The 24,669-nt window shown below is 42.8% G+C and overlaps 3 protein-coding genes across 12 annotated transcripts in view; 2 read left to right on the top strand and 1 right to left on the bottom strand.

The window, feature by feature from the left end:
- The window catches only part of RBL2 (RB transcriptional corepressor like 2), a 51,268-nt gene extending 43,545 nt beyond the window's left edge, over positions 1-7,723 (top strand). For both annotated transcript variants that reach the window (XM_077898416.1, XM_077898417.1), the window contains one exon: positions 6,229-7,723. In XM_077898416.1, the coding sequence (XP_077754542.1) occupies positions 6,229-6,399 (171 nt within the window). In that variant the 3' untranslated portion in view covers positions 6,400-7,723. The remainder of the gene's footprint in view (positions 1-6,228) is intronic.
- A 59-nt stretch (positions 7,724-7,782) lies between these two features.
- Positions 7,783-18,710, bottom strand: AKTIP (AKT interacting protein). Of its 6 annotated transcripts, none has more exons than XM_077898423.1 (10): positions 18,576-18,710; positions 14,508-14,617; positions 12,910-13,115; positions 10,791-10,855; positions 10,602-10,702; positions 10,012-10,100; positions 9,838-9,936; positions 9,638-9,745; positions 8,740-8,800; positions 7,783-8,577 (listed from the first exon to the last, which is right to left on the bottom strand). In XM_077898423.1, exons 2-10 carry the CDS (start codon positions 14,547-14,549, stop codon positions 8,467-8,469), a joined length of 882 nt encoding a protein of 293 aa, XP_077754549.1. In that variant the 5' UTR covers positions 14,550-14,617; positions 18,576-18,710; the 3' UTR covers positions 7,783-8,466. The 6 variants fall into 6 exon arrangements, with proteins under 6 accessions (XP_077754549.1, XP_077754547.1, XP_077754546.1 ...); XM_077898421.1 differs by lacking the exon at positions 18,576-18,710 and adding an exon at positions 17,449-17,604; XM_077898420.1 differs by lacking the exon at positions 18,576-18,710 and adding an exon at positions 17,254-17,383.
- On the top strand, positions 17,698-21,251 carry LOC144314386 (uncharacterized). Of its 4 annotated transcripts, none has more exons than XM_077898426.1 (4): positions 17,698-18,188; positions 18,550-18,624; positions 19,146-19,252; positions 19,349-21,251. In XM_077898426.1, exons 1-3 carry the CDS (start codon positions 17,963-17,965, stop codon positions 19,190-19,192), a joined length of 348 nt encoding a protein of 115 aa, XP_077754552.1. In that variant the 5' UTR covers positions 17,698-17,962; the 3' UTR covers positions 19,193-19,252; positions 19,349-21,251. The 4 variants fall into 4 exon arrangements, 1 of the variants encoding a protein (XP_077754552.1); XR_013380259.1 differs by having other exon boundaries at positions 17,758-18,188; positions 18,550-18,841; XR_013380261.1 differs by lacking the exon at positions 17,698-18,188 and adding an exon at positions 18,200-18,427.
- The last annotated feature ends 3,418 nt before the right edge of the window (positions 21,252-24,669 follow it).

Here is a 24,669-nt window from a genome sequence, read left to right as displayed (position 1 = left end):
TCAATTCAGTAATACAAGTCAGAATATTCAGTGCAAAAGAAGGCCGAAAAAGGAGGAAAAAGGAAAAAATACATGGGAAAATAGCAAACAAATAGCAATTAAATGTAAGTGGTCTAAATACATCAATTAAAAGGCAGAAACTATAAGACTGGACAAAATAGCAAGACCCAACTAAGTAGCCCACTTTAAAGTAAAAGGACAATAACTTAGATATCCCATTAACTGAAGAATAAATGCGTGTCCACATAGTTGAGTATTACTCCAACCAAAAGGAAGTAGTGACACATGCTATACCATGGGTGGACTTGAAAACATTATGCCACGTGAAAGCAGTCACAAAAGGGTAATTATTATATGATGCCATTTATATGAAATGTCCAGGACAGGCAAATTTATAGAAGCAGATTAGTGATTGCCTCGGTCTGGGAGGAATGGAGGGTTTCTGTTAATGGGCATATGTGGTAATGAATTGCACAAATGAATTACATGATTGAATGTGGTAATGATTGCACAACTCTAGGAACGAACTGAAAGCCATGGATTTGTATACTTCAAGTGGTTGAATTGTATAATATGTGACCTATATCCCAATAAAGTGTTTTTTTTTAAAAAGTAAAAGGATGGAAAAAAGTTATATATACTCTACCAACAGTAATTAATGTTGCCACTCCAGCTTTCATATCATTAATAAGAATATTATCACTGATAAAGAAGGTTATTTCCCAGTTACAGGACATAAAATCCTAAATAGAAAAAAAAAATTTATCATCAAGAGATTTCAGCATAATTGATAGAACAAGTGAACAGAAGATAAACCGTGAGGATATTCGAGATGTGAACAACCATACTGTCTAATTAACATTTATAAAACACTCCAACAACAGCATCAGGTGCACAGGTAACATTTACCAAGATAGACCACATCGAGGTCCATAAAATAAGTCTCAGGAAATTTTAAAGGGTTCAGATAATGTATTTTCTCTTACCACAACAGAATCAAATCAGAAATCAGTAAGAGATACCTAGAAAACCCCCAAATATTTGCAAACTAAATTGCATATTTCTATGAGTCAAAGAAGAAAAGAAATTGTAAAGTATTTTGAACTAAATGAAAATGAAAATTTGACATACCGAAATTTGTGGGATGCAGCAAAAGCAATGCTAAAGGAGGGAAATTTATAGACCTAAAATACTTATATATATGAGAAAAGAAGAAAGATCTCCAACTAGTGATCTAAAATTTCACCCTAAGCAACTAGAAAAAACGCAGGAACCCATGAAACAGACAACTTAATATACAGAAAATTAAGGCCATTAAAAACCCGGGTGGTTTTTTTTTTTTTTAAGATTAAAAAAATGATACGTCTCTGCACAGATTAGGATTAAAAAAGAAATAATCACTAATATCAGAAGTGAGAGCTATTGGTACAGGTCCTACAGTTATTAAGACTATAACGAACGTTAAAAAAACAACTTTTTGCCAATAAATGTAATAATGCAGATGAAATGGATCAATTCCTTGAAAGACATACACTTCTAAAATACCCTCAACAAGTAGTCTCAGTGGTCCTATATCTCTTAAATGAACTGGATTTGTAATTTAAAAACCTCCTCTCAGAGAAAACTATAGGACCACATGGCTTCAATGGTAAATTCTAACAAATATTTAAGGAAGATACAGTTGACCCTTGAACAACATGGGGCTTAGGACACTATGCCCCATGTAGTCAAGTATCTATGTGCAACTTTGACTCCACCCAAACTTAATTATTAATAGCCTACTGTTGACTGGAAACCTTACCAAGAACACAAACACCTAACACATATTTGCATATATACTATATTCTTACAGTAAAGTAAATGAAAATATTAACATCAGAAGGAAAATACAGTACTCTGCTAAAAAAAAAACCCCAAGTATAAATGGACCCATTCGAACGTTCAAACCCAACATGTTCAATGGTCAACTGTCATGCCAGTTTTATACAAACGCTTCTAAAAGGTGAAGGTGATAAATCATCTCAGTGGTTGCAGAAAAACCATTTGGCAAATACAACATTCATTCACAATAAAACCTCTTGGAATTTCCTCAATCTGATAAAGTCTGCATACCAAAATTATCTACAGCTGACAGTATACTTGGAGAAAAGGCATATAGTCTTCTACTATTAAGATCTGAAACAAGGCAAGGATATCTGCTCTCACCATTCCTCTTCAACTAACTATAGGCTTTCACATATATAATAAGGCAAGATAAAGAAGGCATACAGACTGAAAAGGAAATAAAACCATCACCATTCACATAATTTTCTCTATAGAAAAACCACACAATCTAAAAAATGTTAGTGAAACTAATAAGATTAGCAAGGTTATATGACTAATGTACAAAAATCAAATTTATTTCTATATAGCAGCAAGTAATGAGAAGTAAAAATTTTCTAAAGCACTACAACATTAAATACTTCAGGAGGTGCCTGGGTGGCTCAGTCAGTAGGCATCCAGCTCTTGATCTCAGCTCTGGTCTTGATCTCAGGGTTGTGAGTTCCAGCCCCATATTGGGCTCCACACTAGGTGTGGAGCCTACTTAAAACAATTTAGTGATAAGTCTTGACAAAAGACATACAAGACTCCTATCCTGAGACCTACACAACAGTGGTGAAGGAAAAACTAAGAAAATGGAGAAATACCATGTTCATGAATTGGATGACATTTTCAAGATCTCCGTTTTCTTCCAATTGATCTGTAAGTTCAACCCAATTCCTGACAAAATCCCAGAATTATTTGTGCAGGTTAACAAACTGGTTCCAAAGTGTATATGAAAATGCAAAAGGAACTAAAATAATTAAAACAATTTTGAAAAAATTGGAAGACACCCTATCTGACTTTAATACTTAACTGTAAAGCTATGGTAATCAAGACAATGTGGTATTGATGAAAGGACACACAAATAAAAAAAAAAAAAACCCCAGAAACAGACCACATATACACGGTCAACTGATTGTCAACAAAGGTGCAAAAGTAATTTAGTGGAGAAAGGACAGCCTTTTCAATAGACAGTGCTGAACAACTAGGTAACTATATACAAAAATAATAGTAAACTTGCACCCATACTCTGCACCACATATCAAAATGAATCAAAACAGACCATGAACCTAAATGTGTAAAACTATGAAACTTATAGGAGAAACCATAGGGGAACAAAATCTTTGTGAACATGATTTACACAAAGATTTCTTAGATAACATCATCAAAAGCACAATCCATAAAAGACTGATAAATGGGACTTCATCAAAATTAAGAATTCCTGCTCTTTAAAAGAAAAAACAAGCCACAAAGTGGGAAGAAATTTTACAGACCTCTCATCTGATAAAGGATTTATTTCTGCAACATATATAGGATTTATCAAAATGCAAAAGGAAAACCAACCAAATTGAAAATTAGGCAAAAGATTTGAACACGCTTCATCCGTTACATGCCTATTAGAATGGCTAAAATCTAAAACATAACGGTAACAAATTCTGGCAATGATGTGGAGCAGTTGGAAGTTTTCATATATTCCTGGTGAGAATGTAAAATGATACAGCATGGCTCTAACACCTGGAAAATAATTTTGGCATTTTCTTATAAACGTACCCTTACCATATAACCAGAAATTTCACTTCTAGGTGTTCACCCAAGGTTCATACAAAAACGTGTACACGAACTGAAGTTTAGGACTATTCGTAATTGCCAAAAAGTAGAAAATAACCCAAATGTCCTTCAGCTGGCTAATGGATAAGCAGATTTGTGGTACACCTGGATAATGGGCAACTACAAACTGGTAACACCCAGCAACACAGAGGAACCTCGAATGCACTTGTGCCTAAGTGAAACACACTAGATTTGGTAGGCCACTTACGATAGGGTTTTACTTCTATGAAACTCTGGAAAAGGCAAAACTATAGGGACAAGCACATCAGTGCTTGTTGTGGGGAGAGGCAGGGGGTAGCATTTTAACTAGAAATGTGAGGATTTTTTGGAATGAAGCAGCTGTTCATTATAGTGGTAGTTATATGACTGGGTTTGTTAAAACATGCACAAGTGTACACTTACAAAGGTGAATTTTACTTAGGTGAATCTTTAAAAAAATGACAATTTGTGCAAAAAAAAAAAAAGTTATGCAAGATTGAAAGCCATGCTCTAGACGCTTAATCTATCACCACCTGGAAAGGTTTCAAAAAAAAAAAAATTCTAGCACAGAATTGAGAATTTCTCTAATTAGACTTGGTTGAAGAAACATTTGTCACCATGACTTCATAGATGATAGCTGAGATCACAAGTTCCTTGAGTCTAGAACCAACCTGTAATAGCCTAACATTTATGCTACCATGAATAAAGAATTATAGAATACCATGCAAAGTAATTAACAGGATTGGGGATCATTAGTGATACTTGTCAGGGAAGTTTCAGTGGATTGGCACAGCCTGTTGAATATTATAACATTGCTTGTAGTATTAAACAACTGGGAGGAAAGAATACATCAGTAGGGGATTAAAGTATGATAGACATAGAATATCATATAGCAGTTAAAGAGATGTGCATATATGATATGGGAAGATCTAAGATGCAATGTCGATTAAACAAATATTCCAAACACATAAAATTTTCCATTTTTTTTTAAATAGTCCAACATGGCACTTGAACTCACAACCCTAAGATTAAGGCCTGAACTGGGATCAGGAGTCAGACCCTTAACTGAATGAGCTACCCAGGCACCCCTGCCATTTCAAATTTTTTTGAACCCATTTAATACACAATATTACATTTCTAGGGAGTGCATTCATAGATAGCAGAGACTATATGTAGCCTGATCTGTTCAGTGAGTGAAAGATAACAGTAGGTGCTGGGTGACAGACTGGGTGAGGACAAGAAATCGCAGCACATTCTGTATGAATGTTTTTGGATTAAGTTATTTGTGTTTAAAATATGTACATATTGTGTAAATAAATTGTGATGTGTAAGATTGTGTATTATATATAATGTCATTAACACACTGATGTTATATATAACTGATGTATATATTAATGTATGGTATATATTAATATGCTATGTATATTATACAGCTATACTGTATATTTCATATAATGATATATACATTATATACAAGTAACATACAATTATCAATATAAGGGATATTCAAGTAAATAGACTAGAGATTAGAAAATGTAAGAAAGAAGAGAAAATCAAAGAAAAGCTTTCTTAAGGTGGTTAAGATTTGAGAAGGAGCGTATGTAATAAAAGAATACCAGTGATTTTATTTAAAACCTCAGAAAATTTATTTTAAAATGAAGAATAAAATATGTCTAGAATTAGCTTTAAGACAATCTGGTGAAAGGGAAATGAAGGAGGGTATAGATAAAGTAAGACTGGCCAAAACTGGTGCAGTGGGGTAGTAATCATGAGAAGATTCATGATTCTCTTCTCCCTACTTTCCTGTTTGAGATGTCCTGTATAAACACAGATGAATATGCTGAGTTTATTTTCCATAAGGAGGCATGGATAAGGAAGAGGCATGTAAAAAAACAAAACAAAACAAAAACTGTAACCAACTAACTACCAGAAAATACTGTGGCAACTGACTTTTGGGGCTTTGGAGAAACTTAATGCTGAAGGCACTATATCTATCTATCTATCTATCTATCTATCTATCTATCTATCTATCTATCTATCTATCTATTCTTCCAAGGATGAAATATAACTAGTGCTTCCTAGATCACACTAATTACCTACAATGGATGCCTTAGGGAATTAAGGAATCAAATTCCAGTTGAGAACTGCTAAAATATGAGTAACACTAGACTGAAAAAGGCATAATACTGTGTAAAATCACACTTTTTTAAAAAAGGAAAATGGAGACATATGGAATTGACTCAGTATGGCACAGCAAGGTGATGCTCCTTATCTACTGTAAAAAAAAGTCACAAATTTGCGAACTCTTATTTTTAGAAAAGTATACATCAGAATCACCCCTGGACCTGTTAAAAAATAGAAATACTCTGCCCTCCAACCCAGATAGTCATCAGCGTCGGCCAGCTGAAAAGTGAAATTGAAGAATATATAATTTAGTAGGTCTTGTCTTACAAAGATGTTCAAACTCTTCAAAGTGAATTCTTAACTCATTTGAGGTTCTTAATACTGAACTCTGCGTATTAGCATTACTGTTTTGTATCTATTTTCCTCCCACTCTAGAGACTGAGAGAAATTAATAGTATGATACGGACAGGAGAAACTCCAACCAAAAAGAGAGGGATTCTTTTGGAAGATGGAAGCGAATCCCCTGCAAAAAGAATTTGCCCAGAAAATCATTCTGCCTTATTACGCCGTCTCCAAGACGTAGCTAATGACCGAGGTTCTCACTGAGGTTAGTCTGTTGTACTGAAACGGTCTTTTCACAAACTCTGTTCAGCAGCACCATTTAATGCATGCTAGATTATGGGGCTCTTTTCCTAATCTTCCAGTATCCTTAGGATAGCTCTACTCATCCCAACTGCCTTTTTCCTACCACTCAGTGCTCGCCATCAAGGCTACTTAGAATCCAAACAGGGATTTTTTTTTTTTTTAACTCTTCAGCAATGCTTTTCTAAGTATTACAGGGAACAGAGCGTGCTCAAATACATGTGTAAGAGGTCTCTGTTGATGTGCTCCAGCAGAGGGACTGTATTTCCGTTCATTCCTACCTGTTTTGTGGTCAGCTTCTCATGAAAAGCAAAACAAAAACTTAGGTGTTTGTCACAAAACACTTGGTAGGAGTAGGAGGTTTTTGCATTCCTGAAACAGAACAAGGGAGAAAGCCCAGATTCGGAGCTCCTAGATTATTGTCCCAGGCCTCCCATTCCCTTTATGGAATCCTTCCCTCTCCCTGTTAGGTGTGGTACAGTGTGGTAAGTGCTGGATTGTTTGGTGTGGTACAGTGTGGTAAGTGCTGGATTGTTTGGTGTGCAATGTGTGAGTGAACTTGTATAAGAAGTGGCACTTTAGGGCTGTAAAAAGCATGATTTTGTAACCCAGATTTTGCTGTATATTTGCGATGGCACTTTCTACAATGTGAACTTTATGAAGTACAAAACTTCCAGGCTAAACATGCAATATCATCTTTGATGCTTTTGTACTTTTTTTTAAACTGTTTAAGCCCCAGTAGCCACCTTTGGGCATGTGTTTTAAATTCTCCAGGTTTTTGTTGTTAATAGGGATCAGTTGGCTAAGTAAAGATTTTAAATCAAGTTGAATTAAGGGAATATGAAAAATTATGACCTCCTCTTTAGGAGGTAGTTATCTGAAAGACACGTGTCTATTAAGGTGATAAATTTATCTTTGGGTGTGTTCTTGGCAGTTTAAAAAATAGATTGGAGAATTTAGGTTTTTATTAGTACATAGTACCATTTATAAAAATTAGAAATGTTATTTAACAGCTATTGAATTATCTATATATACCTTTATTAATCACTATTGTTCCAGCAGTTTTAAAGTTGAACAAATAATCTTATTAGGGAGAAAATTCAATTGTAAATTGAATCAGTATAAACCAAGTTACTGGGTAACTTCATATTGCTCTGAAAGAAATATGGAACTTACACTGTTCAGTTAGAATAGTGGTGCAAAAATATTTATAAAACCTCTCAAGATACTGCTACTGTAATTTTATATGAAAATAAGTGTATTTTTCAATAAAGCATTTATAAATTAATCTTTGTTTAGTTATACTGAGAAAGGGGTTTTGGTTTCCTGTATAAATGACAAAGAACAATCATTTATTGGTTTATTTTGTTTCTACAAAACACATTAGTCATTCATCATTTAAATATCTGACTTCATTAGAAACCGTTTAACACTTTCTCCCTCCTGCCATAAAAATACAGTAATTTGCTTTCGGGGAAAAAAAAACAACTGTGAACAAGTGTTCTGGTTTCCTCTGACTCACCTAATGTGTACCTCAGTGATTGACAGGAGTCCGTAAATCAGTAAGACAGTAGGCTGAAGACTGGGGTGCAGATGACCTCCCCCTTACAAGTGCTTATGAGCTACGGAACCTCCCCCCGTCTACCTCCCCTCTCCACGTCCTAATGTATATACAACTGAAACCACGGACGTGAAAGTCATTAGATAGTGCCGAGCTCTATCTACTCTATTAGTGTAAATGAATGTAACTTACCTTTAGCATTATATGCAGAAAAATACTTAAGCCTCGAGGTCCCCAATAATTTGGAGTACTGAACTAGATAACCACCCTAAAGACACTTCTGACAGAAGTAATGCGTTACTTAAAGAGAGGTTTCCAAAACTTGCTGTTAGAACCTAAGCACACACGGACACACGATACCAGTCCTCGTTCGCACGGTTTTACTCTTCCGGCAGTCCTTTGCCCTCGGTCAGCTCTAACTAGGCCCGAGTCCGGCAGGAAAGTGCACGGTGCACCAGATTCACCAGCGCTTAAGTTGCTACTGTTTTTTCTTCTTTACTGAAAGGTTGTACTGAACCAGGCTTTACCCATGACAGGCCAGCAACGTGAACACTTTTATTGTGCTGTTCTTCAGGCTTCTTCTAGGTATAATCAAAAACAGACATTAAAAATAGGGCTGATGGAGACTTTGGTGCTGTACAGACTCATTTCCCAAAAAGTTATGTGTACATAATGAGTAGTCTCTGAAGAAGACATTTCAGAAAGGAGACAGTTAATGGTTTCAAAAATGGTTATGTACTTACTTTCTGAGTCAGCATCTTCTCTCTGGCTTCATCATGTACAGAAGGATTCCATGGAGAAAAGCTTAAGGAAGAGAAAAATATTTAAAAATCTGCTTTGGCTTACTAAATTTGTATAACATTCATTTCTGAATACTTAAGCCAATTCCCTAACAAAACTTAACAAGGAACAATAATCAGTTGTCAACATGTAAGTTTTAGACATTAATCTAGATGATTCTCTCACAGGGCAACTATTCCTTATAGAACGCTTACGTGGGTCAGCTCATTTCAGCCTCACAACCATCCCTGAAGTACTGTTATTTACAGATGAAGAAAGTATGGCAGTAAAATTAAGTAATTGTTCTGGGTCACTCAAGTCAGTCAGCACAAAAGCCAACCAGTCTATCTGCAGAGCCCAGGCTCTTAACCACTGTACTTAACCAGCCTCCCAGCAATATGTGCTGCCAGAGAGCTAAATCACCAATTCCTCAGGTCTCAACAATCATTTGGATGCTTCCAAGATTAAATATCATAGTGCTGAAGAAACACACTATTCATCCTAGTCACCCTATTCAGTTTCTCTCCTTCCCCCAATCTGATTGACAGTGGGGCTATGGCAGTTTAAGAGGGGCTCCAGCTAAAACTGCCAGCTGAACAGAAAAGTCTGGACATTTGAACATGCATATTACAAGGATCCTTAGGAAATCAAAGTGACTAAATAGCTTGCTATTGGCACAGTATGCCAGTAGATGTCAAGCTTTCTGCCCAAGAGATTTCAGAAAGCGAGCTGCCAACAAATGATAAAGGTTGCAGGCTAACAGATGATACCCTTTCCTTTTAAATCCCCATTCTAAGACCACCTGGAAAATGGAAGTACAGGACAGCAAAGTACGGTTAATCTAGATCATGTACCACTTACCTAATTGCATAGGGGTCTTCTATTTTAGGTTGGTCAAACAAACGAGCAGTGCACATCTTAACACTGTCAACCACTTTACTTTTAAAAAGCTGAACATCTTTTTCATACCTGTGTTAAAAGTTTAAATCAAAAAGTTACCAAGATCATCTCCTTAGCTTCCTTTGCAAATTTATCTAAAAGAACAAAGCAGAGTAACCTACAGGACTGCAGCCTCTGGGTTTAGGGGGCTTGTTGTATCAATCTTGTAAAAAACCCTCCTTGCATACATTAAAACTTGCCAAATGTGATTATGGTTCCGCCTAAAGAGAAACAACGTAGGATTATTGAAGCATCCTGCTGAGGTAGATCACCAAAGTAAACGCTTATTGACTCACCTCCATTTTGCAAATGCTCTCTTCACATCCAGTTCACCTGAGGTGGGATCCACTAGCGGGTGAAAGACAGGAATATCAAACACCAAGCGCTGTATTTAAAGAGAGACGTGTCCTTTAATGGAAGCAAGGAGCTTATTAGACCCATACAGATAGTTGCAAAGGCAGCTTCAGGACAAGGCAGTCATGGTATTTTAAGTCAAAGAGCTGCTTCAAGAGGAATACTTAACAACTTCTACCATTTTCCTGTAAAATGAAATTTTGCATCCAGGGGGTGGAATGGGGGGTGGGAGTCACTCTTTGCTCTGCTGCAGCACAGTGGTTGCCATGCACACAGTCAGTGCCGTAGGACAGCTTCCAGCCTCTCTCACACACCATGAGCAGAGAAACAAGGAAAACTAATGGCAGAGGCGGGTGTGGCAAAAGATGCAACAAAGGACAAAAATCCCCTTCAAAGATGACTGAGTAGACAAAACATTTTGAGAAACTGAAATTGTAAAATCATGAGCTCAAGAAAAGAGCCGAGAAATCTTTCAAGTCCTTTAAGCCCTCCTCGGACCCAACGAATGAAGCCAGACCTGACTTTTACTTACTGGGCAGTCACCATCTGGGTAGTTATCGGGGATGTAAACTGTAAACTTAAATACACCATCTTGATAGAGACCATGCCGTATGAATATTACTCCAAACCACACTGTAGGAAAAAAATCAAAAACAGTTAAGGCCCAAGATGGTGTCAGAGAAACCAAGTATACTATAAATTAAGAGCAAATCCTTCTTACTTAATGCAGAGCGGTAGGATGGCTGCACATAGACACCTGGCAGCTTCTGCTTCACAACCAGGGTACTAAAACAGAAACAGAATAATGAAATTGTATGGATGTAAATGACATACAGATCACACAACCCTACGTTCATGTTTGGAGAGAAGGAACAGTCCCTCGAGGGGCAACTGACAACTAACATACAAGCCAAGTCATCACCATCTCACCTGGCCCAGGCTCCTGCCCATTTCCCAGCTTTACAAATCCAGCTCACAGAGAAATAGGAGCTAGAGAGGGGCCCAGACAAATTCAAGCCAAGCAGGGATACACAAAGAATCAAGTTTTCCTCCCAGAAATCAACTTTCCCAAAACATCACCTTGGAAACCATCTAGTAGCTGATTCTGAACAATGCAACCTGATCTAGTTCTGGACATTAAATTTTAGGGAAACGAGTGTACAATTTTTATTTTTGTGACTGGACAACAGATTTCACCCACACATTCAAAAACCACCTGTGAAAGCACAATTTTAGGTAACAAGAATAAAAAGTCCACAGAATTGCCATCACTTAGATGTCATTTTAAGTGTGAATACCAGTCCACATGGCCGAGGGCCGTGTTTAGATTTGCGATAATCTTAGTGAAGGCAGGAAGGCTCTGCATGGGGTGCTCCCCCTAGGTTCTCCACCTCCCCCCCTCCAAAGTGACACCATGACTCAGGCACCTGAACTCTGAACCTGACACCTGAACTCATGAACCTGACACCTGAACTCTGTGGGCCCTGCAGCAAGAAAAGTGCATGGAAAAAGGGGGCATTGGCTCTTCTGGGACCTGGTCACCATGAGCGGAAAGGAATACGGCTGAGACCAGATCTTAAACAATGTCGACCCTGGGCCTTACAACATGTTTAACCTGCCAAGCCTGAATTTTACTGAGAAATAACTTGTTGAACCTTAGTTGACTGTTTTCATTACCTGTTTACCATCACACTCATTTTTAATCCTCTTTAAAAGCAGTTATCCTGTTTTTAAGTCACTAAAATTCAGCATGTCAACAGCAGTATGGCTGGCTGGCAGATGTGTCTACTACAGTAAGGCCGTTCTGTGCTCTAATACAGACAGCAGATTTACGGCCACAATAGAAGCCTGTCCAACTCGCTGCCCAGCCTCAGGCACAAGGCCTCCATTATAAAGCCAAAGGGACCACTGCCATCAAGTCACACACACTGCCAACTGTGCCGGGGCCTCAGACCCTCTGACCATTACGATGCGAGTACAGCGAGGTAAGGCTCCAGAAGGCTATACAAAGACATTTAAAAACGACAGCAATGAAGAATTCTCCACAACTCGGTCCTAGTAACAAGCGCTCCAGGCTGACATTGCGCCCCTGTGGTGGGCTGGGTGCGGTCAGGGAGCCCCCAGCACTCTGGGGCAGTGCCCCCTGCCTCCTGCTACAGATTTGTGTGACTTCGGTCTGACTTCCAGCTTCCAGGATTAGCCCTGCCCTTACCTGCCTGGAGCCCCAATCTTTGTGACTTCCCTATAACTGCCTACTTCTTCTGCCTCTATGGGTCACACAGCAGGAGTCCAGTCCTCTTGTAATGACAGGTCTTCAAGTACATGAAGGCAGCTTTAAGAAGTACCTGCTACGTTGTCACTTCTCTGGGTCTACTGTTCCAGTCCCTACAGTCTGGCTTCCTGACCTTTGCCAACAGGGACTCTTTCCCTGGTCTTCCAGGATGCGTCTCATGAGATACTTAACACAGTGGAACACAAGCCTCCAGCTGGGTCTGACCCCAGAACCAACAGATTGCTGTCCTCTCACTGTCCTGGTGTCCACAACCACCCCTTCGGGAAGGGATGTCCTCACCTCATATACAGGCACACCAAAATTAAGTCACTCAGTTCCTGACCCATTTTAGATGCTTCACAAATCTCAGTATCCTCCTCTTGCTCTCCAAAATAGACATGGAGATGCAAGCCCATGTCTGCCTTCAGATCTTACCTGATACTGGAGGGGGATGCATTTGAGCCTTAAGACCGAATGATACCAGCCATATACGGAGTGTACCAGAGTAGATTTCATTTTTCACCTTCAAAGGTGAGTTAAAATTTAACAAGATAGTTCAAGCACTTACAATTCTGCAAGAAGCGAGTATTCCAGGTAGAAGGGTCCATAAGAAGCATGTGCGCCATTTGTTGACTGTGCTGCTGGGGCAGGGGATGTAGGCTTAGTTATGGGCAAAGCGTTTTTGGGAATACAAGGCAGCTGTTTCTTTGGAGCGGCACGTGGAGGGCTGGTTATCACATCCCCTGTTAATGCCTTCTCTTCACCTTCAGATCGCTATTCAAGATGAAGTTGTGAGAACATTTGTTAGCGTGATTCTTAAATGACAAGAGTACATGTGATGTACTCTTACCCTTGACCTAAAAGCTGGAATGACTCTTTCACAAGGACATTCTAGCACCATGATCAAGATGACTAAAAAGTCCTCTGAGCAGGCAGGCCATTAGTAAAAGAACAAAGCTGAAGGAAGACTAAAGCAATAAAAAAATTTTTAAAGCTACATCCTATAAAAACAGTAACACCAATATGAACAGGATGTACAGAGCAAGAAACGGTTTCTTCTGGTGACCCCAAAAAGAGGGCAAGGGGTTACTTAGAAATTAGACAACTGTACGAGATGAGAAGAGTCCACTGGCTCTTAGGTCCTGTAGAAGGTCAGGTGTGAAGCAGCTTAAAACAAACAGTAGAGGTGACAGATACTAGTCACCACCTGGCGTGAGCACCTCACTTAGAAACAACGAACAAAGCTATGCTCTCACTTGCGCTGCTCTGGTCTTGTCCCTGATGATCTACATCTGGGCTATCCCCAGCAGACTGTCAGCCTTAGTCAAAGACAGAGGTCCACATGAGTCAGAGATTAAACCACCATCTCAAGAGACACTTCTCTGGCTCAAGTACAACCAAAGCCCAAATTAGCCACATTAAGAATCAATATTATATGGATAGAAAAGATGATGATTCCTGGGGCTGGTCTCCTAGAGGTGGAATTATGGGTTATAGTCCTTCTCTTTTGTCTGCATTAAGCTTTCCTACAATGTAGTTTTTGCGATTTTAAAATAGACATTTTGTTTGGAAAAATTAAACCGGTGCCCTCAAGTCTGAGGTGACCACATTGGACTGGTCTTTCTCAAAGCTGCTCTGATTGTGGAACCTTACAGAATAGTAAAAAGACTACTACAATAATGTGTCACAAATTTCATCATGTGTAAATACCCTAAATCAAGATAATCTTAGAATTGTGATTTCCAGAATGATTTCTACTTGAGATGCAATCTTAGTCTCAGAAACTGTCTTTCAGCAGCAAAGTATTTCTCAAAAGTAAAACCTATGGGTGCCTGGCTGGCTTTATTGGAAGAACATATGACTCCTGATCTCAAGAGTTGTGAGTTCGAACCCCATGTTGGGTGTAGAGATTACTAAAAAAATAATAATAAACTTAAGAAAAAAAATCCTAAGGAAAGCCAGCTTGATTTAATTCACATTTCAAAAATGTGTGAGGGCATGTTCCTGCTTGGCCCACATGAAAACAACACTGGTTTTCAGACCCAGAGTAATGTACAAAAACATACAAAATTATTGTTAAGGTTATAGGCAACCTCAGTATAAATTACTTTGACCTCTACCTTGACTCAAATGGATTTCCTCGCTAAATTTATCAACTATACCTACTTTGCGGACAGAGCTTGCAGACATGCTCCAGAAAGGGTTCATAACGTGGACTCCAAAAAAATTCAGTGGTCTGTGTCATCAAACTCTTCTGTCCTCAGAAGTCACTTTACCTAAAAATGAGATGAAAAATCACAGAAATATAGCAACACCAACAGTTAAGATTTCCAAAATAGTTGAGAAATAAATCTAACATTCTACACAGAAATTCAGCATAACGTTGTATAATACATAGTGATGAAAATTAGGGGGAAAAGATATCTTCAAAATTTTCCTTCATTACCCCCTCTCTCTTCTGACTCCAGTTTCTTTCCCACCTTTAAACGCCTACAGGAATCTGTGTACCGAGTCCCTGGCCAGGATTCATAATATTCAGTGACACAGTTATTAAGCTTTGGTGCCAGAAATGCAGAAGACATGGGTGGACTACACCAGTTGCTACTAGCATCTATAGTAGGCATTTGACTATAGGAAAGCCAGGTGCAGGGTGCGCTGTACCCGCATATGCAAAAGGCCTGTCACTGTGTAGAGTTATGGGAATTAAAGAGCCAAGGGGACTGATTAGCATCTTAAATGAGTTAAGTAGGGGATCCCTGGGTGGCTCAGTGGTTTAGCACCTGCCTTAGGCCCAGGGCTGATCCTGGAGTCCCCGGATCGAGTCCCACATCGGGCTCCTTGCATGGAGCCTGCTTCTCCCTCTGCCTGTGTCTCTGCCTCTCTCTCCCTTTGTGTCTCTCATTAATAAATAAATAAAATCTTTTAAAAAAGAGTTAAGTACAAAATTATTCTCCCCAGCAACTCGGAGCCAAAGACATAACAGAGAAGGTAGAGCAGAGAAGACAGAGAGCGCCAACTGGGTCCTGGCAGGATCATCCCTGAGAAATGGTCTTTTTATGTCTGTTTAATGTGTGGAAACCGTAGGATTAGATGACGAAGGAATTGCCAAGCAGTACATACAAATGCAACAGAGGCATGCAGAGACATTTCACAAACAAAATCTCCCAGCACAGTGTCAAGGAGTGGACAAGAAAGTATGCCTCAAAGGTCATAAAGTCACTGGGTCATTTACTAAAAATACAGAGGAAGAGGCAGACAAAAAGCAGCAGGCCAGGCTCTAAGAACAGCAACTTCTCTGCTCTGGTGATTTTCCCCAGGCTCGGTTCTGTGTAAAGCAGAGCTCCTCTCTCAGTTCCTACCTGCACCAATCAAAAAGCTGAAGGTTAAAAGGGTCAAAAGTTAGCAAAATTCTACTAAATTCATAAGGAGCAAATCACTAGAGAATTCTGTACCAAATGTCCCTGAGAGCAAAAATTTGTTTAATGACAAGCCTATGATGTCCGCAGGTGGATACCAACTCTCACATACCAGGATGATGCCAATTACTGCTGTTTTCCTTTCCACAACCTAATGCCACCCAGTAATTAAAGGAATGAGGATCCTGGTTCTTCCACTAACCTGTGGCCTTACACTCAAACAGCAACTTATTGCTGAGAGCTCTCCACATGTCTGCCTTTAAAGGTGTCTAGGGCACAGATGTGAATGGTTGGGACATCAAAGATGTGTGAGGGCATGTTCTGACCTAGAGTACTTCTAGGACCCATCTGACTTAAAGGGGACCTCGTCCCATTAGGACACAGTGCTCACCACCATGTAAATTTACTGGAGTGACTCATTCACCTATATGGTCCCTTTCAAGTCTAACACGTAGTGAGTCTGTGACTCTGCATTTAGGAATCAAAACTTGGGGGAAAAGAAAAATAAAAACTTGCCCCCCAGTTCCTTCTGTCTTTAAGCAGGAGGTATTTTCTACTGCTGCCCTATGTTTCCAACCGCGAGAAACTGCAGCACCCTTTTAGAGAATACACCATTTATGAGATGTCTAGTCTACCGACGCGGCCCAGCATTTTCCAACAGAACTGACATAGATGGAAGGAAGCGTAGAACACAATTTGAGAATTTCTGCTGGTTCGGCCCTGGCCATACAAACCAAACAGGATGGTCTCCCCTTACGTCATACAGCTGAGCAATCAGTGTCTTGGGCCGTGCGAACGATCTGAACGCGACATGAGCCAAAACTCCAGAAGGGTGCTGCTTTCCTACGCGCCACGGTCCCTAAATAGGCACTAACTTAATACATCACCCCAAACGCTTTAAATTCCACGCTAAAAGGAGACCGAGCAAGGCCCTGAGCAAGGGCGAAGAAGCACTGGCCCTGGCCCGGCTCGCTGTGGACAGCCGGGACCCGCACCCTCGCCCGGGGCGGAAATCCATCTCCGCACACGCACGGAATCCGGACAAACCTGTCTCGAGGTGGTGCAAGGCAGGGGCCACGGCCCAGCCTCGCAGCCGGCTCAAGGCCGGCCCCGGGCCCGCGAGCCCCTCCGGTGGAGAGCTGAAGGCCTCGGGGCTCGGGGACACCCCCCCAACTCCGGGCGCAGGACGGAGGCGTGGAGGGCGGGCCGCGGACCGGGCGAGCCGGTCGGACCCGCCTCCCTTCTTCGGGCGGCCGGGCCCAGCACCTGGACAGCCCCCAGCACCGGCCCGGGGCCCGCGGCCGCCGGCGCAGCAGGTGCCAGCAAACGCGGACAGGTGCCCGGCCCCGCCCCCATGTCCCAGCGCGGCCGCCGTCGCTCGGGAGTCGGGAGCGCCGGGCAGCGCAGACAAACACAGGGCCGAAGGCGCTAGCGGCCCGGCTTTAAGGACTCCACGGCCCTCCCGTCCCTCCCAGCCGGCCGGCAGCGCACCTCACCTCGGCGCTTTCAACGCGGAGCTCCGGGCTGCCGAGCGCCGTCGCGGCCCCACAGCATCTCTGGCCGCAGCGCCAGCCCGGCCCCCGCCTGCTCCCTGCCCCGCCCTGCTCTCGGGGTCGGGCCCCGCCCCCTGCCCCACGCCCCTGGGCCCGGACGCTTCCGCCCAGCCTCCCGGCGCCAAGTGGCTCCCATACCTGTCCGTCAAGGACGTTCTTCCGGGGGCGTTGGGACGACCGCACTGCTCCCTGCCAATCAAATCGGCTCCGCTCGGGTGGGGCAGCCCTCGGCCCTCCCCTTATGTAACAGCGCCCGGAGTGAACTGTCAGTCACGGAAGTCTCGGCCCCCGGGGGGGGAGGGAACAAACAAACAAGCCCCTGGACGTAATTGGTCACGGCATCCGCCAGTCATCACAGAGCCCCGCCCACGGGCTTGTGCGTGGCCGCCGCGGCCATTTAGGGAGGCGGTGCCTGCGGGTTTCCCAAGGCCGGGGCAGGGCGGGGCCGCGGCCCCCGAGAGCGCGACCTGCCGGCGGGCGGGCTAGCGGTGTGCGCGCTCCGCTCCGGGGAGGGGCGCCGCGACCGCCGACCGCCGTCCGCCGTCCGCCGTCCGCCCGGGGTCCGGTCAGGTCCGGGGAGCCTACGGGACCGTCTTATGTAACGTGGAGAAACGCGGCGTAACGCGGCGTAACGCGGCGTCCCGGCCCCGGGATGGGGGCGCCCCGTCAGCTCGGCCGTCGCGCTGCCACAGGGGCGTCTAGACCTGCCGGCGGGGGAACCTGCGGAACCCGCCCCGCGGCGGCGCTCGGGTCGCCGGTCTTCCCGCGGGTGCTCGAGGCCCCGACGCCCCGACCCTCCGGTCCCCGCCGGGCGGCCCCGCCCCGAGGAGCCTTTGAAGTCGGGAGAGCGAGCCCCGGGGACGGCGGCAGCGGACTCGGTCAGCCCCGGGCGGGCCCCGGAGCCCGCGCGCTCCCGTCCAGGCCGCGCGGAGTCGGCGCTCAGGGACGTGGGCCCATCGGGGCGGGGGCGGGGGCAGCAGGAAATCCTTGCCTCCGGCCCGGGCCCCCCCAGCCTTGGGTGCCGGCTCGTCCTCTCCCTGACTTTCTCTGAGGTCCCCTCCGGTCGGCGAGCCCATTCCTGCCTTCCCGCCCACGACAGCCCTGGAGGCCGGAGACGGTGGGGCCCCTGGGGCGGCGCGTGCTGAGACCCGACTGCCCCCGCCGGGCAGGCCCTGGGGCTGGGACGCGGGCACACCCAGTGCAGCAGTGCCTAGCCGTAAAAGGATCCCTTCCTTCCAGGGGTCTTGTCCAAAGAGCAAGAATACCTTTCCCAGAAGCTCTCCGGAAGCATGGCCCAAGGCCCAGTGACCGGAGGTGAGTCACTGGGTGTCCGTCCACAACTACACGAGCCAAGGGCAAGTGGAACAGCGAGGCTGCCGTGACGGGCCAAAGCCAATCAGGATTGACCCTGGATCTCCGGACTTTAGGGAGGGCGGTGACATAATCAGATTTGCATTTTGAAAAGGCCACCAAAACCGGAGAACCGCTGGGAAACCACTGCAGTCGCTGAGCCGGAGACTGCTGTAGGAAGGTAATGGTGGATGCATTGCAGGGAGGTTTAGGAGGTGGCATGGACAGGACTGGGCCATAGTTAAGACATGGGGGCTAGGGACACGGAGACACAGGGGGCGTCATGGATGATGGCTAGATTTTTGGCCTGAGCTACTGGATGGATGGTGAGAACATTCACTGAGATGAGTGACGGTAAACCATGCTGTTTATGAGAAGGCGGGAAATGGGAGAGTTCTATTTCTGATAGAACATGTTCGGGGTGTTTCTGTGAGTACTGTTGCTTATGCACCTGATATCCGCATCCTCTTCTTCATTGCTGACAGGGCCCCAGTGTTTGTTGAGGAGTCCAACCCTTCAACCAATGGCATGACCGCGTCCAGCAGCATCTGCCCCAGGCTGGGGTCACTTGCATTATTTTAGTTCCTCTGAGGTATGATGCTCCCTCCCCGACCCCACCCCGCCGCAAGGTGGGGCCTTTGAACTTGGTTGTTCCCTTGACCTGGAACCTTTTTTCTCCCCTACACAGATGTCAGCTGAAACATCACTTCCTTGGGGCAATTTTCCACTTATTTGGGAGAGGACTTATTAGTGTCTGTCTCCCACACGGATACTGTAAGCTCCACAAGGCCAGGACCATGTGTTTCTCTCTTTGTGGTCACCCCAACAGGCAATCCAATGCCCAGATGTAGTAGGTATGCAAGAAGTATTTGACGAATGAGGGACAGAAACAACTAAAGTGAATTTAAAACACCTACCAACCTGTACGCCCCCAGATCTGCAGCAGGAACGTAGTTCATTATGAAAATGAAGATGATTGACTCCAAAGGAAATGAGGCAGCCTCAAGGCACCGTTTCTTTAAGACTGAAATAGGTACTCTTCAACATGGTGCTGGGAACACTGGATGGCTACATGTAAAAGAATAACACTGGATCACTTTCACACCATACACAAAAACAAACTCAGAATAGATTAAAGAATTAAATGTGAGACCTGAAACCATACAAATTCCTAGAAGAGAGCACAAGCAGTAATTTCTCTAACATTAGCCATAGCAGCATTTTTCAAGATATGTCTGCTAAAGCAAGGGAAACAAAAACATATAGAAATTATTGGGACATCATCAAAATAAAAAGCTTTGGCACAGTGACGGAGACAACAAAACTGAAAGACAACCTATGGAGTGGGAAAAGATTTCTGCAAATGACATAGCCACTCACGAACTTCTAAAACTCAACACCCAAAATCCAAATAATCCAATTTAAAAATGAGCAGAAGACATGAAGAAACATACCTCCAAAGAAGACATACAGATGACCAACAGACACATGAAAAGATGCTCATCATCAGGAAAATGCAAATCAACCACAATGAGATACCACCTCACACCTGTCAGGATGGCTAAAATCAACAACACAAGAAACCACAAGTGTTGACGAGGAGGTAGAAAAAAAAAAAAACCCACTTGCACTGTTGGTAGGAATGCAAACTGGTGCGGCCATAGTGGAAAACAGTATGGAGGTTCCTCAAAAAATTAAAAATAGGGATCCCTGGGTGGTGCAGCAGTTTAGCGCCTGCCTTTGGCCCAGGGCGCGATCCTGGAGTCCCAGGATCGAATCCCACGTCGGGCTCCCGGTGCATGGAGCCTGCTTCTGACTCTGCCTATGTCTGCCTCTCTCTCTCTCTCTCTCTCTATGACTATCATAAATAAATAAAAATTAAAAATAGAACTACCTTACAATCCCAGGTATCACACTACTGGGTGTTTCCCTCAAAATACAAAAACACTAATTCAAAGGGATATACACACCCCTATGTTTATAGCAGCGTTATTATAGAAGCAAATTTTAGAAGCAGCCCAAGTATCCATTGAATGAAGGAAGATGTGGATATATATGCATATGCACGCGCACACACACACACACATACCACACACACAATGGAATATTTCTCAGCCGTCAAAAATAATAAAATCTTGCCATTTGCAATGACCTGGATGGAGCTAGAGAGTATAATGCTAAGTGAAATAAGAGAACAAGTACTGTCTGATCTCACTCATATGTGGAATTTAAGAAACAAATGAGCAAAGGAAAAATAAAAAGACAAACCAAGACACAGACTCTTAACTAGAGAGAGCAAATGGTTACCAGAGGGGAAGTGGGTGGGGGAGGTCCCAGTGAAATAGCAGATGGGGAATAGAGTACACTTATCATGCTGAAAAAGTACCTAAAGATCTTAGTAGCCACATCTATTAGCACTTCAGAATAATACTTAGTGTTTTTTTCTTGTCTGTGTTATAAAGCTTTGGTCTGGTACATTTTTATTTGATTTCTGTGTAAACCATGGAAACATAATGAGACATGAAAGCAAAATAAAAAATTAAAAGTATGTAAAGCATGGAGGAATAAAACCCTGCTGACTCTAAACCTTACTTATAGAACATTTTCAATCACTTCCTTATTCTAAAGTTTTAGAGTATATCTGATACTGGTGTCAAAAGATGAATTCTTGGTGTTGGACATAATAGATATGTGGTCTCTATGAGCACTTGGGGCTCCTGCTCCTGTTCTAATCAGCAAAATATTCACCAAACCATTCTTCCCCTGATCCCCGGGAAATTAATCATACAAAACCTTTGGGTCGCTGATTTACTACGAAAGGAAGGTCTTAACAGAAGGAAGGGGTAAAATAATGAAGCTTAGTTGAAATGTGTATGTTTCATACACGTGCACGCATAAGCCAAGATTTTTAGTTCGACCTGTTCACCCCTGAATCCTTTTCTGAAAGGTAGATTCCTATTTCTTTTGGTACATGTATCACTGATTATACATGTTCTTCAAGATATAGGAGATGATTATATAGCGATACATTTCTTTTAATAGGTCAGAAAAAATAGATCAACGCATCGAAACTATGCTTTTATAGTTAGTAATGTTTTCTTCGAGGCCATAGGAGGCATTTTAAGTGAATGGGTTCAAGGAAGGCTATGAATAATCCTATAATTAACGGTGATCCTTACATATGGCAGAAATCATGAATTTCTGACAATTATGGAAGTTTGAGAAACACTGGTATGGAGGGATGAAATGGCTTTGTCCTTTCTGCACCTTCCCTGGGCATCACAGTTCTTGCTATCACATCACACATGTGCTTGTAGTTTGGAGTTGTGTCCGATCCTACTCCCTTGCTCTAGTTCACATAAGTTACTGAGTGGCTGGCTGGAGGATAGGTAGGTAGAGAAAGGGATGATTTCTACAGACAGACTACAACTTATTAAAATAAAAATAAGAGTATCTGATGGACCACTGAATATTTATGCTTTAAGGGAAAGCAAGCAGTATACAACACTGCAGCTCACAGAGGGCTGGAAAAGAATAGGTTTCCTCTCGTAATCGAACAGCATTTTGAACATGGCAGAGCAAATAAGCACCCACTCTCTCAGCTTGCTGCCAAGTAAACCCCCAGCCACAAGAGCAGTCTTCTCTCTGATTGGCATTATCTTTGCTAAACCACCTCACTCTGTGGTTTCAAAGCATTGAAAGATGATAAAGGCCTAAGTTTAGTTTAGCTGGAGTGGCAGATTCAGACAAAAAAAGATGAGAGAGAAAGCAATATTCATGCACTGCTAAATAATTCAGGGTCTGCTGTGGGCCGGGCACTGTTGCAGACAAGACCCCTTCCTTTCTTATAATCGGTGAATAGTGGTTCCTGAAGGACATCTTAGAAGTCACTGATATTGAGGGTCTGCCCCCAAAGTAAATGACACTGCCACCATGATCTTTTCCAACTTTTTAATTACGAAAGCTGTTAGAAACGTAGACCTTATGACCATCCTTATACTCATCACCTGATTCAACAATGATTAATGGTTTTGCTGTATTTCTTTTACCTTTCTATTCTCTCAGATCATTTATAAATAAGTTGCAGTCATCGTGACCTTCACTCCGGAATATTTCAGCAGGTGTGTCCTAAAGGCAGGATATTTCCCTACAGAACTATACTGCCATAATCACACTTGAGAGAATTCCCTAAATCCTTTGTCCTAATGGAGGCCCACACCTACTTAAATGGCCCTAAATTGCCACACATCATGAAAAAAAGCTTTCATAGTTTTTATTTTCCCAAGCCAGGATCCAATCAAGATTCACTCATTACATCTGGTTTCTTTAATCGTATATTCTAGAAGTCCTTTCACATCCCCTCTCCCCTGCCATTAACATGGACTGTCTGAACAGACCGGGATGTTTTACATCCTGGATTTCTTGTGATGTTGTGTAGCTTGGTCCTCTTTCCCTGCATTTCTTGTAAACTGTAAGTTCTGAAGACTTGATTAGATTCCCCAATTCTGGCAGGAATATTTCATGGGTGAGAGGCTTCTAGACCTCCACAAACTACTGATTTTGTAGAATTACATCCTAGTGATTACGCATGCAGGATTAAAAACCAATTATGCTCTGTGCTAACCCAAGTTACTCGAATACCTGGTACTGTAAATATTAGTATATTTTGAAGTTTTCAGTTGGCATTTCCTACTTCCCACTCTTAAGGCTGACTTCCTGTCAACGTCTTTGATCTAACAAATATCAAGGAGACTGGGAATCGGACTTGCTTTTATGGCCACTTGCTAGATACCTACCTAATGCTAGTGAAGTTGAATCCATATGAAAAAGAACAACGTGGTTCAGAAGACACCAGGTGGCGAGCTGTGTGGGTTAGTGTAGGAACCTTAGCAAGGGCAAGCAGGGCAATCTTAAGGAGGGATGTTTTATGGATTTCCCACTTCAACATTTGCTACATCCTCCCTGTGGCCAGACTCGGTCGGGCCTCAGGTCCCTGCTAACTGGTACACTGTAAACTTTTCTGTCTCATTCTCTAATGTGACAAGGTACCAAATATTCCTTAATGTGTGGAGACGTGAAAGCAAAGGCTACTGAAGGAATGGGAAACCCAGGCCCTCCTTGCTATCTCCAGGAATGTGAATCCACATAAACTTGACGGCAGAGACTATTACTGAATATCCCAATGGGTTGATATCAGTGTATTTTTATTTTCCCCAGGAACAGGCAGCAGTTTCTCTTGACACCGTTTACAGGGCCCTTTCCTTTCAACTGACACTAAAAAGCAAACCATGCTCTGCTCTAACTTGGCTCTAAGCCTGAGTTTAAATGACCCGCAGGGAGGGACCTTCCTATCTCCTAGTGGATGGTCGAGTGCCCTCTGGTGGGCAGTGGGAAGAATGCATGTAGCAAAGTAGTAAATCGACCTGTTTCTCAAATTGTTAGAGGCACATTCTAAACAAATTTCTTTAAAAAAAAATCCTGCATCCACATTTGCATTCCTAAAAAATCATACCGAAAAGAGATATTTCCTATTTCCATTATATTGTCCCTTAGACAAAATACTTACTAGTCTCAAGCAGGGGCGCATTCCATCAGGGGCTCAGGTACGCAGAGAAGAGGAATGGACTCAAAATGGGTTACTGACCCGTTCAGCTAAGATGCCTTAAATATCTGTGGGTCTCATCTCAGAAACCATCCTCAGGGCTGCCCTGCCTAACAAAGTTCGTGCCGCTAGCCCCCAGAGCCTCTCCATTGGCACCCTTCTCGTGATTGGCGTACCCCTCTGCACCTACATTCCTCCTTCCCATCAGAACCAGAACGTGGAATCCTCATTCCCTGAAATGAAAATGATTAGCCACAAGTCAAGCCTTCCACACCTACTCAGGGCTCAAAGCCTTTAAGAGTTGAGGCAGTAACAGTAATTCCCAGCATGGGGCCAGAGACACAGTCTTTCCTCCTAGGGTGATCTGGGGAGTGACGGGATGGTGATGGAATTAGGAGGGCTTGACG

Source organism: Canis aureus, chromosome 5 (assembly GCF_053574225.1).
Source record: "Canis aureus isolate CA01 chromosome 5, VMU_Caureus_v.1.0, whole genome shotgun sequence".
NCBI lineage: Eukaryota > Metazoa > Chordata > Mammalia > Carnivora > Canidae > Canis > Canis aureus.
Note: the sequence above shows the minus strand (reverse complement) of the source record. Positions and strands in the feature narration are given on the sequence as shown.

Bases quoted from the DNA above. Each gene is read 5' to 3' on its own strand.
- AKTIP (XM_077898423.1), bottom strand. From the start codon at position 14,549: ATGAACCCTTTCTGGAGCATGTCTGCAAGCTCTGTCCGCAAA. The intron at 10,703-10,790 runs GTAAGAAGGATT...TTTTTCCTACAG, and splicing joins ATCCTACCGCTCTGCATTAA to TGTGGTTTGGAGTAATATTC. The intron at 8,578-8,739 runs GTAAGTACATAA...GATTATACCTAG, and splicing joins AGAAGATGCTGACTCAGAAA to AAGAAGCCTGAAGAACAGCA.
- LOC144314386 (XM_077898426.1), top strand. From the start codon at position 17,963: ATGGGGGCGCCCCGTCAGCTCGGCCGTCGCGCTGCCACAGGGGCGTCT. The intron at 18,189-18,549 runs GTCAGCCCCGGG...CCTTCCTTCCAG, and splicing joins GGACGGCGGCAGCGGACTCG to GGGTCTTGTCCAAAGAGCAA. The intron at 18,625-19,145 runs GTGAGTCACTGG...CATTGCTGACAG, and splicing joins CCAAGGCCCAGTGACCGGAG to GGCCCCAGTGTTTGTTGAGG.